General features: G+C 41.4%; 5 protein-coding genes across 5 annotated transcripts; 3 read left to right on the plus strand and 2 right to left on the minus strand.

The window, feature by feature from the left end:
• Positions 1-194: 194 nt before the first annotated feature.
• On the plus strand, positions 195-1,258 carry LOC6622572 (uncharacterized). Its single transcript, XM_002047666.4, has 2 exons — positions 195-453; positions 514-1,258. The coding sequence occupies exons 1-2, from the start codon at positions 373-375 to the stop codon at positions 1,036-1,038; spliced, it is 606 nt and encodes a 201-aa protein (XP_002047702.2). The 5' UTR covers positions 195-372; the 3' UTR covers positions 1,039-1,258.
• A 973-nt stretch (positions 1,259-2,231) lies between these two features.
• On the minus strand, positions 2,232-5,696 carry LOC6622563 (uncharacterized). The gene is made up of 4 exons (XM_002047667.4): positions 4,633-5,696; positions 3,117-4,571; positions 2,511-3,049; positions 2,232-2,450 (listed from the first exon to the last, which is right to left on the minus strand). Exons 1-4 carry the CDS (start codon positions 5,311-5,313, stop codon positions 2,378-2,380), a joined length of 2,748 nt encoding a protein of 915 aa, XP_002047703.2. The 5' UTR covers positions 5,314-5,696; the 3' UTR covers positions 2,232-2,377.
• Positions 5,697-5,990: 294 nt separating this feature from the next.
• Dbp80 (putative ATP-dependent RNA helicase Dbp80) lies at positions 5,991-7,630 on the plus strand. The gene is made up of 2 exons (XM_002047668.4): positions 5,991-6,656; positions 6,711-7,630. Exons 1-2 carry the CDS (start codon positions 6,092-6,094, stop codon positions 7,541-7,543), a joined length of 1,398 nt encoding a protein of 465 aa, XP_002047704.1. The 5' UTR covers positions 5,991-6,091; the 3' UTR covers positions 7,544-7,630.
• Positions 7,631-10,219: 2,589 nt separating this feature from the next.
• LOC6622058 (dnaJ protein homolog 1) lies at positions 10,220-10,975 on the minus strand. Its single transcript, XM_002047670.4, has one exon. It carries the CDS (start codon positions 10,769-10,771, stop codon positions 10,397-10,399), a length of 375 nt encoding a protein of 124 aa, XP_002047706.1. The 5' UTR covers positions 10,772-10,975; the 3' UTR covers positions 10,220-10,396.
• Positions 10,976-11,284: 309 nt separating this feature from the next.
• Positions 11,285-12,702, plus strand: RpLP0 (ribosomal protein LP0). Its single transcript, XM_002047671.3, has 3 exons — positions 11,285-11,359; positions 11,486-11,576; positions 11,643-12,702. The coding sequence occupies exons 2-3, from the start codon at positions 11,523-11,525 to the stop codon at positions 12,540-12,542; spliced, it is 954 nt and encodes a 317-aa protein (XP_002047707.1). The 5' UTR covers positions 11,285-11,359; positions 11,486-11,522; the 3' UTR covers positions 12,543-12,702.
• The last annotated feature ends 396 nt before the right edge of the window (positions 12,703-13,098 follow it).

The raw sequence follows: 13,098 nt of genomic DNA on the forward strand, positions 1-13,098 counted from the left end.
GTCTAGCGCTTGATTAGGAATATGTTCTTCCCACCATTGCCTTAGCATAAATACTTATTTGTATATATATAATCACGATTCTTTGGCATAGTGTTAAAATTAAAACGTTGATCCACACATGTTTTAGTATTTTTTGTTTTGCAGTGAACGGTCACACTGTCACTGACTTGGACTTCTAATTATCGATAGCATTTCGATAAATAACAATATTTTGTTTACCAGCCGACTGGTGCGGCAATAAAGTTAGAGCGTGTTAGTTTATTGACTACCTGCGCTGAGAGCCCTCGAATCACGCGAACGAAGAAACCCAAAAAGAGGCAATTCGCTGACAGGCCAGCTATCAACAGGCAGCGCCTTTTTCGCGTATTTGTAATGCTTGACGATATCTCGGCATTGCATATAAGTACAGCACGCTCAACGTATAACATGGACACAACATCGGATGCTGATGCGGTAAATACCATAAATATGGGCAGTATTGAGCTACAGCTAAACAGCTCCTATATCCTTCAGTGCTCGATGTCCTCGCTGGAGAGCGAAAGTGACTTGTCGCTGGCCTTTGAACCGGGCGAACCGGCCGACTGTGATGAGCTGCCCGCTTTCGAAATACGTGCCTTCTCGCCACATGGTCGTACGCCATCTCCCATTGATGACTTAAATATGTCGGACATTGAAACGCCAAAACAGGAGCCGGCACAGCAGCGCAGTCCTGGCCGCCAGAACAACCCAGAGTTTGTGGCGTTGCATGAGATCAATGCACAGATCAGCGCGCCCAGCGACAATGCAAATGATTCAACAAGTGCCATCAGTCGTGCCAACAGTTTGGAAACTATTTTTGAGGGCGTATTTCTGCATACCCCGCCGCGTGAGAAGCTTAACAAAAGCGCTGGTTGCGGCTCCAATTCAAACTCTGCCACTCGTTTCACGCCGAAACGCAGTCGGGCTAACCTAATGGAACTGGTGGCCATGAATCGCCTGAACCTGGACGGCAAGGAAAATCAGTCGCCATGCAACCAACTACAAGATGAACCCACCTAGTTCCCATATGTAGGGTAAACCAGGCCTGAACCAAAGCCATATCTGACACATTTGTTTAGACTGTCCCTGATTTTTCTACACCTAAGATTTCGATATATGTGTAAGCTTGCACTAATGTACACTTTGTGTATCCTAAAAATATCATTTTTATATGTATTTATATTTCTGATGCTGAGTTTGAATAGTAAAACATTTGTCTTTCCATGTTTTAAACATTAAATGGCGTGTGTTTTATTTTATGAGGGGGCATTCAATTTTCATGGCTTTAGGTAGTCGAAACGTACGATTCGTATAAAATCGTTCAGGATGAGTTACCTGAGTAAAGTCCGGGAATCAAGAAGAGCCTACACTAAGATCCAAGCAGGTGCTAAGCCTCGGAAGCTATCATTAGGCAGATTATTTCCACAAATGTTTTTACCTAAACTACGAGAGACACGACCCCATACGCGACTAGCACATGTTATGCGACATACTAAAGTGTATGCTAACGAAATAATATAGTATTTAGCATCAAAATATTTTCCACTTATCATAATTACGCACATTTTAACCTGTTTTTGAGTTTTGTAAGTGATAGTGCAATTGTTTACTTATGCAACTATTTTAATAATAATTTTTGGCTTAAATTTAATATATATACAAGTCTTACATTATGTAAAGTTTTTCCTGCATATTATACATATTAGATGATATAAATATCGTTGGAAGTACTTTGAATTTTAATTTTATAAGAACTTAAGAAACTTAAAGGTAAAGCTAACTTTTTTGAAATATATTAGATACTAATTGCAAAAAAAAAAAAAAAAAAAAAACATTCAAAAGAGGGGCACATTAATTCTGTCTTTCGAAAACCCAAAAACTTAGTTTGAAAATAAAAATTTAGTATTTTGACTTCTGATTTTATGAGAATTTAAGAAACTCTAAAAGTAAAGCTCACGTATTTCAAATATATTACGGTCTTTCAAAAGCCCAAAAACTTATTTTCTCAATATTTGTAGTAAAAAAATAAAGTAAAGGAAATACGAAATGAAGATAAATATATACATACGCATATATGTATATACATTTTGAAAAACTTAATTGTTAAACATACTTAAAAGCAAATAGAAAATAGTTGTAATAATGAATAGGAGGTGCTTATTAAAAAGTGTGGGGAATGTCTTGATGAACACACAAAATAATACGAATGTAAATATCGATAGACTGTTAATTTTGTAAGAATTCTTATACAAAAAATATTAAAATGAGGTAGCGCTAAATATGATGGCTTTAAATGAATTGTGTATCCAATGTTGCTGAAAGTCATACAGCTTTATATATTGACGCTCAATGCAAATATTCAAAAGTTTTTGGAGTGACGCGACGCAGAAAAAACTTTGACACGAAGCAGACCCGGATTAACCTCTTGCCAGCTGATAAATTATTAAGAGTTATGCATTTCATATTAATCGTGTAAAAGCAAAGACACTTACCGCAAACGTCGCTCCTGTAGTCGAGCCTTCACATTTTTCTTGATGGTCGAAACACCATTTGCGCTATGTAGTCCCCGACCCGTAATGATAAAAACATGCTTATACACTCGCGTGCTGTTGCGCAGCACACTTATATGGCGATCCAGGAACAAGTCGAGACTGCTAACCGCCTCTATGGTATGCAAATAGTGTAGATCTAGCAAATCCGGATTGTTTTGCGTATGCTTGTGTACTTCCATGATGCAGTTGGCCGCACGATGATTGAATACATCGATCTTCTTCTTATGCAGCTGCGCAATCTCCGAATAGTACAGCGCCACGCTACCATTGCCCTGCTGTATCGCCTGCTTGGCTTTCAAATTGCACTCGGCTCTCAATTGGGCATGATGGGCGGCCAGATTACGTGTCTCCTCAAAGTCTCGCAATGCTGCACATTTCGCCTCCTCGTGCAATTGTGGCGATTGCAACTTGACGTTTCCTACGGAACGTGGACTGGGCGCCTTAGTTGGAGGCTGTTGCTGTTGCTCTTGTTGATTAAGCTGTTATGGAGATGTATATTGATGAGAAATTATGATTAAATATCGAATAACTATAAGCACCACTTACCTTTTCGTTTTCGCGCTGCGCCTGTTCGTAAAGCTCAGCGCTGGTTAATTCGCTCTGCACATTGCTGTCCAGTACCTCAACGGTCTTCACATAATTGTTGTCAGTAGCTTCAAAGACCTGCAGCACGGTATCGCTGGGTATTTCGGGAAATTTCTCGCACAGCTTCATTTTAGTCAAATGCGTGGCAATATCATTGGGCTTGTATTGGGTTGCCTGCTTGGCCGCCTGTTGTTCACTGTTGTAGATGCTCCAGGCCAGCTCCATATCGAGCAGCTCGTTGACGTTGCCGGGCGATTCGCTGCACTCAGCGTATTTGGGATGCTTGAGCAGACGTGCGAATTGCTCATCATCGCGCAGGGTTTGTTGACGCTGTTCTTCAACTTGATTGTGCACCGCTTCCATCCAAAGCATGTACAATTGCTTGGCCAGGCTGTACGGCACAAACACTTTTGTGGGCAACGCCTCTGGTTCTACGGGCAGCAATTCACCCTCCCACTGAAAGTTGCTGCGGAGTTGTTCAATAAAGTTTTTACCCAGATCCATTTCGAGTAGTGCATTATCCTCCGAATCATCATCGTCCTCATCAGTAGCAGCCATTGGTGCCGGCTCAACTGGGGGCAACGGTTGATCTAAACAACCATTGCGTATGTCGCGTATTTTGCGCGTATGCTCCGAGTACTGATCATCGCCCAAAACAAAACTGTTCTCAATCTGTAGCTGCAGTTCCCGGTTCGCGTAACCAAGGCCAGCGTTGCGTCTAGTGCGCGGCTGACGCTGTGGCTTAGCTTGGCTTTTATGAACAGCTGGTGTGGGTGGAGCAGCCGGCACAGCTGATGTTTGCAATTGCAACTTGTTGCTGCTACTGCTACAATCGCATCGAAATTCTTCGCTTTCCAGGGGCAACGCTTCCTCAGCATAGTCGGCGGCGTCTGCTGTGAGCTCATCCTCTTTGATTAATATATCGACTGCCCAATCCACATCACCGTTGCATTTCACATACAAATCCCAGAGGCCTACCAACTGCTTGTTCGGATATATTTGACGGAGTGCCACAAAGCCAGCCGCCTCGTTCGGGCAGTTTAAGCTGTGACGCTGCAAGGCCTTGTTGCTGGTATCTGTTGATGATGATGTGGCACCAGTTGGATTTGTCGTTTCGGTTGGTTGCTCATCTCGCAACAAATCTAACAACGAACTTTCACCTGTTGCCGCAACGCTGGCAACTGTTGCTGGCATCGGCTGGTCGTTCGTCTGCGCCCAGTAGCTGTTCACATTTTGCTCATACGGCATCCAGGTTTGAGCATTCACATTCAGCTTAAATCCATCCGATTGGGAATTTGACAGCGCACTGGAGATGTCCGATTGCAGCGCAGGTGTGGCAGGTGCCGGCAACGCTGGCAAAGGCGGCTTTGAGCGCAACTGCGGCAAGGACACCGTGTACTTTGTTTCTTTAAGCAACTGTTTAACAGAAAATAAATTATACTTGGATAATGCAAATGTGCAAAAAATTGATTTTTACCCCAATTAGCTCGGCAACGCTGGTCTTCTCGTAGCGATCCAGCATGCGTTTTATATTGTCCTTTGGCACCTGGTGGACATTCCGCTTGGCCAGCTCTGTGGCTGAATTGCGCCAGCTCGTTTGGGGCTCAAGCAGCTCCAAAAGGTAACCATGCTGCACGGCAATCTGTACATAGGGCTGCATCTCCCATACCATTATATTCGTGTTGTCCACAATGATGGGACTCCAGCCAGCGACGGCTTTGCGCTTTACCCGTTGTTTATTCCAGTCGTGAGCTTCTGGCAACAGATTCGGATTAAATTGGTATCCACGCGTCGTGAGAAAGTAATCGTCGCTGCTGTGCACAAAATCCGTAATCGAATGCTGTTCCAGCAAATGAATTTGTTGTAGCAGTGTTTTGGCCATTGTGGACTTGCCGCTGCCCGGTGGACCGCGCATAATTATCATAATCTTGTGGCCAGCTTGAGCCTTTTTACATATTTCATTATATTCCTTGGTTTGGTTGTTGTTTGTGCTGCTGGGACACATCTTTGGCATGGCCGCTGCTGCTGGCGCAATGTATTTGTTTGCGTTACAATTGTTGCTGTTGTTGTTGTTGCTCTCTTCTCTTATGGACAGTTTCTCGTTAAACCAGCGCGTCATATTTTCTGCTTGCTCAGCAGCATTTCCCGCCGAAGACATTTTTGCTGTGTTCGCAGTTTCTTTCGGTTCCTAGCGTATAGTTTTGCCTTGGCATCAAAATCGAAGGACTTGCATACATGTGCAGAATACATATATATAACTGCGCAGTTATCTTGTTTAGCAACGTTCGCAGCAACACCGCCAGTGGAGGATCCTCACAAATGTTGAAACCAAATACGAAACCTCACCTTAGTGCCTCTAGATGTGATATGTTCACCAATTTTCGATTTGTAGCTATAGTAGGCTGCGGATTTCGCATTAACTATCTTGAGAATGCTTTAATTTTATAGCTAATTTTGAGCGAATATCATAAAATAAAACAGTAAAGTTTTCCAAAAACATTGTACAATGTACATTACAGAACAACGACATGTCCGATTGTAATATCGATATGTCCACAGAACAACGACATGTCCGATTGTAGTATCGATATGTCGATATATTACTTTTTTAGACATTTGCAGCACTAATTGTTTCAGCTCGTACTAATATGCTGATTATGAATAGCGCAAGAGCACGCAAGTGCGGCTTACATGGAAGTTCAATGCACTTATTGGAAGTACAACTCTTCGGTTACGTCTTGAAAGCTTACAGATTTCTTATTACGTTCATTGCTTTTGCATGACCAGCATACCAAGCGAAGCCCTTAATTTACTATCGATACTTTTTTTGCACGCATTTATTGAAAACAGCTGCATCAGGCATTGACTGTCTCTATCCACATATTTGTGCAATTACATTTTGACTTCTAAAAGGGAAATTATTAAAAGAATCGAAAATGACCGACTGGGTTAAAATTGCTGAAGACCAAGAGGTACCGAAATTGAAAATTAACCTAAATGCAGATGAACCGGCGGCGACAACAGCAGCCAGCAAGGACAATGAACCGGATGTTGCGGACCCAGCGGAAACCAGTCTTCTTATTAAGATATTGGGAAAGGGTTTGGTTAACACCAACCAGTCATTGGACATTCAACAAAAGAATCCGAACTCGCCATTGCATTCAGTTAAAACGTTCGAGGCACTGCATCTAAAACCGGAACTACTGAAGGGCATTTACGCCATGGGCTTCAATACGCCATCGAAAATTCAAGAAACTGCATTGCCAACACTCCTTGCAGATCCGCCGCAAAATATGATAGCACAAAGCCAATCTGGCACGGGAAAAACCGCAGCATTTGTTTTGGCAATGCTCAGTCGCGTTAACGTCGCCTTGGACCATCCTCAGGTTTTGTGCCTGTCGCCCACTTATGAGCTCGCGATTCAAACTGGGGAAGTGGCCGCACGCATGGGTCAATTTTGTCCGGATATAAAGCTGAGATTTGCTGTTCGCGGTGAAGAAAGTAAGGCAACATTTGATTTTGTGCATATTGATAGTAAATAAAATTTACTTTCAGTTGACCGGAACTCAAAGATTACAGAACACATTTTAATTGGAACGCCTGGTAAAATGTTGGATTGGGGTCTCAAAATGCGCCTGTTCGATATGAAAAAAGTTCGTGTTTTTGTATTGGATGAAGCCGACGTTATGATTGCAACGCAAGGACATCACGATCAATGCATCCGAATTCATAAAATGCTCAGTTCACAGTGTCAAATGCTATTTTTCTCGGCAACTTATGACAAGGAGGTTATGGACTTTGCTCGTCTGATTGTGTCTGAGCCAACCATAATTCGATTGATGCGTGAGGAGGAATCTCTCGATAACATAAAACAATATTATGTTAATTGCAAAAACGAAGATGGCAAATACAATGCAATCCAGAATATCTATGGTTGCATTAGCATCGGCCAGGCTATAATATTTTGTCATACACGCAAAACAGCTGCATGGCTGGCAGCTAAAATGACTGCCGATGGCCATTCCGTAGCCGTTCTTTCTGGCGACCTGACCGTTGAGCAGAGACTCGCTGTACTGGATCGTTTTAGGTCCGGACAGGAGAAGGTTCTCATCACCACGAATGTCCTGTCGCGCGGCATTGACATCGAACAAGTTACAATTGTTGTTAATTTCGATCTGCCTGTTGATCTGCGCGGCAATGCTGATTGTGAAACATATTTACATCGTATTGGTCGGACTGGTCGATTTGGAAAGTCCGGAATTGCTATAAATCTGATAGACGGTGAGAAAAGCATGGCAGTGTGTCGCACAATCGAGAAGCACTTTCAAAAGGATATTACTTATTTGAACACCGATAATGCGGATGATATTGAAAAGATTGGCAACTAAATCACTCAAATCATTCCCCTCATTTAGCATTAGGTGAGCAACATTTGTGAAATTTCTCTTGAAATAAAAATAACTTCTGAAAAACTACAGGCAGAAGTGCACGTTCATATTGGTATTCTTAAAATATAACAATTTGCTATTCGTATTTTTTAAAGTTTTATTTTTATAAAAGGTAACATCTTTTTTATTTGATTATAATGGGACAATACAACTATTTATATTCTTTAAACCTAAAGTTAAAATTTGTTTTTCGATTATAATGCTTGTTATTTTGGACTTACAAATTTGACGATCTTTCGATTATAAAATGTTTTTTTTTTTTTTTAACTTTATCCAATCACACACCTCAATAACATTTTGAAACTCCAGCCAATACATTTTGCTAAGCCTGTAAGCAAAACTATTGACCCCTTGAACAATGGGGGAACAATAATACAAATTAGTTTCCCTAGTATTAACAGCAAAGGTGGCAAAATTTTAATGATTAACTTTGCTACATGATACAGTATAATGACCGTCCATTTGCAAACCATGATCAATATGTATCCGCCACCTCTGCATACAAGACAGATAGCTTTCCAAATACTTGGGTTATCAAAAAATGATGACCACCAATCATCAAAATGTTCGTCACTAATAAATGTAAATGTTCCATAGTTACTTCTCCTTTCACTATTATTGTTATTGTTGTTGTTGTTGTTGTTGTTGTTGTTGATATTGTTCTCCCTTCTCATAGTTGGCACGCAAGACTGGATCACTTAAAACTAAATATGCCCCAAGAATTTTTTGGAATTGTCGCTTGATCGCAGGGATTTCACTATCACCGTATTTTATTGCCAATTTGCGAAATGCACTTTCGATATCCTGCTTTTGAGCACTCTTTCTTAAGCCGAGTATATCATATAAGTTAGTGTTGTCTGCGCCGCTTCGATTTCTTTCAAAGTTTTCATATTGGGCATTGTGGTTACTCCAATCGTGGTTGTTCCGCTGCTCATGCCAACTACTGTAGCCATTATTTTGATTTTGGTAGCCTCTTTGATTTTCGTAGTTGTTTCGATCTTGATGGCTGTGTTGATGAGGTCCGTTTGAGTTGGTCTTGCTTCGATTATATTTTTTATCTTCTTTATTGCCGGTATTCCTCTGATATTCATTGTTCTGTTTATATCCACGATCATTACTAGATTTCGCATTCTCCTGTTGATGGCCCTGTGACTGGCCTCCTTGGCTTTTCTTTTGATTATTATGGGCATTATAGATTCGATCATAGTCTCTGCGCAGATCTGGATCCGAAAGTACTTTGTATGCTCTATTTATCGACTTACAATACTCAAGTCCACGGTCAGTTTGCCGTGGGTTCTCATATTCTCAGCTTGCTCGCGGTCCATTTCCAAGCTGTGCCTGCCGATCCTGCTGACCATGTCCAAGCTTTCGATAAGGCTCCAATAGTCGAGCCTGCAACAGTGCTGACAGAAGTAGAGATCGAAGAGGATGCCTCTGATTCCCAGCTTTGCGATGACAGCTTGCTTGCGGTCCACTTCCAAGCTGTGCCTGCTGATCCTGCAGACCATGTCCAAGCATTCGATAAGGCTCCCATAGTTGAGCCTGCAAAAGTACTGACAGACGAGTCAAATTTTGTTTGCGTTGACAATTTTTTTCCGATCCACCTCCATGGGGTGTCCGGTGGACCTGCATTCCAGTCCCATGATTTCGATAAAAAGCCAAATGTTGATTTCGACAAGTCAGACCGATTACTTGACGCTCTTCCAAACTTAAATGCCTTGTAGGCTGCGAAGCCTAGCAAAATACATCCCCCAACAATGTAGCTCACTGTAAAACATTCCGAATGTGTCCTCCTTGCGGGACTAGCACGACTAACCGTTCTAATTGTAGGGGTCTCTTCCTCCATTCTAGTCAACTCTAGATACGCTCTAACGATCAGCTTAAACTGTTTGATATCCATTAGATAGCATTCGGCGAGGAGTTTGCGGTAAGCGTTGGTTATTTCATCCTTGGTGGCACTCTGCCTTACGCCAAGAATCTCGTAGGGATCGTGACAGACCAGACCAAGAAATTGATTTTATAAGATTTTTTTGTATCGATATTTTGGTGGTGTATCTAATATTTATGGTAAGAAAGTTCCAGTAGAATCAATAGTTCTTACAGTTAAAATCAGGTATTATATTATCTTTAGTTTTTAGAAGAACAATATACAGCTATACACGATTGTTGCATAAACTTCGAATGGGCCTACATCAGCAGGATGTCGATTATTCTTATTAACCATATATGCGAGCCTTACAGCAGTATAGAAGAAATTCAGGGGATATACCATTATTTATCTATACTAGAGCTGACAAAGAATCGATAGGGCTATTGATTACATCAATGCTTTGAGATTTTTGGCCATATGCGTCATTCGTGCAGAATGATCCATGTTTACCAAGTCCTGAGACTATTTTGATGTCGATGTGCTCTAATATTTTAACAAAAATAAATCATGTAAAAACAATACCACGATGGTTGCCTAAATCGATGTTTTTTGCAACACATGATCATATATTTATCGATAGGCAAACTGATAAGCTGTTATAAGTTGCCTATCGATAGAAATGCAGCTGAGTCATTAGGCTGTTATGTGTTTAAAAATAAGAGGTAAATTTACACCAAACAACGAAATACAGTTCAAACAATTTATTAATAAAGACGCGCAAACATCTAAATTCGAAAATAGTTAGTGATTCTGCGAACTATTCACTTTGTCGTAATGCAGGAAAAAATGTACACAATATATAATTTAACAATTTTATAACATGTGAGAGATACAAGCGCGTAAATTCGAAAATATAAAGCTTCTCATTCCGAAGACGAGTCACTGTCGTTTTTTGGATCCTTTTTTTTTGTGAAATATTGGAATGTCTTGAACGCAGCGAAGGCAAACAAAACAGTCCCCCCAACGGCACACAGCATGTCCGCTGTTGGTTGTGCAAAAGTCGTTTGCTCAACGCCGTTTTTAAGGCCTTCTTCTCCATATTGGTCATATATCAGGCGTTTTTCCTTGTTTGACAGTACCTCGAATGCAGCGGCAATCTCTTGGAAACGTTCCGCAGCCTGTGGGTGGTCGTTCTTATCTGGATGATACTTAAGGGCCATTCGCTTATAACCTTTTTTGATTTCATCATCGTTTGCCGTCCTGTTAATGCCTAAAATCTGATAATAGTTCTTGCCCATCCTATGACTTATTGTGAAATTCAATAAGGTTTTAAGTGTTGGTGCCAAATATAGTTTGCGCTTCAAGGTCCTTCGTTTGTCTGATTTTGTTTCGCCGCTTATTAAGAGGGAAAGTATGCAGTAAGGTCCGGATTATTGCACAACTAGATTTATAAAGATTGTAAGCATAGCTTAAATTTGGCAAAACAGTTATCGATAATAAATAAAACTAACAGCTGTTCGAGAGTAGGGTTGCTTTAAAAAAGAATATTTTGCAACACTGCACAGAACAACAGTGCGGCCTTACCATTTTCCTTTTTTTGTAGGGTGACACTTTTCAGAAACTATCGATACCTTGATAGCTAGTATCGCGGGTTGTAAATATCATTAACAATGGTTATTTTTTAAAAGTAATATGGAATGACAACAGCAAAAACAGGTTATTATTAAATAATTACATGGGCAATAGGAAATTCGTCTTATGTCAATTGAACAATTACCAATCGATATTAATTAGAACAATGTCTTACCCTATCGATAGCTTCGCTGCACTTATCGCACATCTCTCCCATTTCGTCCGAGTCATCAACGCGTATAGTTTGTGTTTTGGTAAGTGTAAAGAAAAAATCTTAAAAAATATGTGTAATCCTAATAGTTTTTGCATAAAAAACAAGCAATTTTTAAAAAGCAAACGTTACTGTACCGAATGGTAATAAAATGTTTTTATATTTACAGTTCTTAAATTCATACGAGTCCCTAATACAACTACAAAATGGTTAGGGAGAACAAAGCAGCATGGAAGGCTCAGTACTTCATTAAAGTTGTGGTATGTTGTATTTTTAACTGTTTAAGAAATAAGATATTTAAGAATTCACGAACGAAATGAATTTAGGAACTGTTCGATGAGTTCCCAAAGTGCTTCATTGTGGGCGCCGACAATGTTGGCTCCAAGCAGATGCAGAACATCCGTACCAGCCTGCGTGGGCTCGCTGTGGTATTGATGGGCAAGAATACGATGATGCGCAAAGCCATTCGCGGACATTTGGAGAACAACCCGCAGTTGGAGAAACTGTTGCCGCACATCAAGGGAAATGTTGGATTTGTGTTCACCAAGGGCGATTTGGCTGAGGTTCGCGATAAACTGTTGGAATCGAAGGTGCGCGCTCCCGCACGTCCAGGCGCCATTGCACCTTTGCCCGTCGTAATTCCGGCTCAGAATACTGGTCTGGGTCCAGAGAAGACTAGTTTCTTCCAGGCTCTCTCCATCCCGACCAAGATTTCCAAGGGTACAATTGAAATCATCAACGATGTGCCAATCTTGAAGCCCGGCGACAAAGTGGGCGCCTCTGAGGCCACTTTGCTGAACATGTTGAACATTTCGCCCTTCTCGTATGGTCTGCTCGTGAGCCAGGTCTATGATTCGGGTTCAATCTTCTCTCCTGAGATCTTGGACATCAAGCCCGAGGATTTGCGCGCCAAGTTCCAGCAAGGCGTTGCCAATCTGGCTGCCGTCTGTTTGTCCGTTGGTTATCCAACGATTGCTTCGGCACCTCACAGCATTGCCAACGGCTTCAAGAACCTGTTGGCCATCGCTGCCACCACAGAGGTTGAGTTCAAGGAGGCCACCACCATTAAGGAGTACATCAAGGATCCCAGCAAGTTTGCTGCTGCTGCTGCCACTTCGGCACCAGCTGCTGCTGGCGGCGCTGCCGAAAAGAAGGAGGAGGCCAAGAAGGTCGAGTCCGAATCCGAGGAGGAGGATGATGACATGGGCTTTGGTCTTTTCGACTAAGCGACACAAACTCCTGCAGTGGTCGCTCAGCTACAATTTCAATGTTTACATGGATTTTGGCCCAGCTGCCTATGCAAATTATTGTCGCGGTTTGACAAACTCAATGGCAAGTTGCATTTGCAGTGACCATTCAATAACAACAATAAACATGTAAACTGGAGATTTAACAATGTGTTTATATCATGCTGAATACCAAAATGCGTCTGCTATAGGAACGAAAAATGAGTGGAGCATCTACGTGTCCTGAAAGATACCGCCCATCTCTAGTTAATGGATAATTTTGTAAGGGACATCTTAAACATGGCTCGTGTCAATAACAAAGCTTACAGTGCATGTTGCTAGCAACATATTTGTTGGCAACAATGTTGCGCAGACAGTGCAGGCACATACCAAAGGCATACATTAAGATCTCAATTGTACAAAACATCGCTCATATACTTGAAGACTGTCAGGACTTGGAGATAGGAGATAGGGATAAATTCGAGATAAGGATAAATTGAAAAAAAAAAAAAAATAATTGGTCACCCTCATACGGAGTCGAACTCGCAATAGGATT

This window comes from Drosophila virilis, chromosome 3 (genome assembly GCF_030788295.1).
Source record: "Drosophila virilis strain 15010-1051.87 chromosome 3, Dvir_AGI_RSII-ME, whole genome shotgun sequence".
In the NCBI taxonomy this organism is placed as follows: domain Eukaryota; kingdom Metazoa; phylum Arthropoda; class Insecta; order Diptera; family Drosophilidae; genus Drosophila; species Drosophila virilis.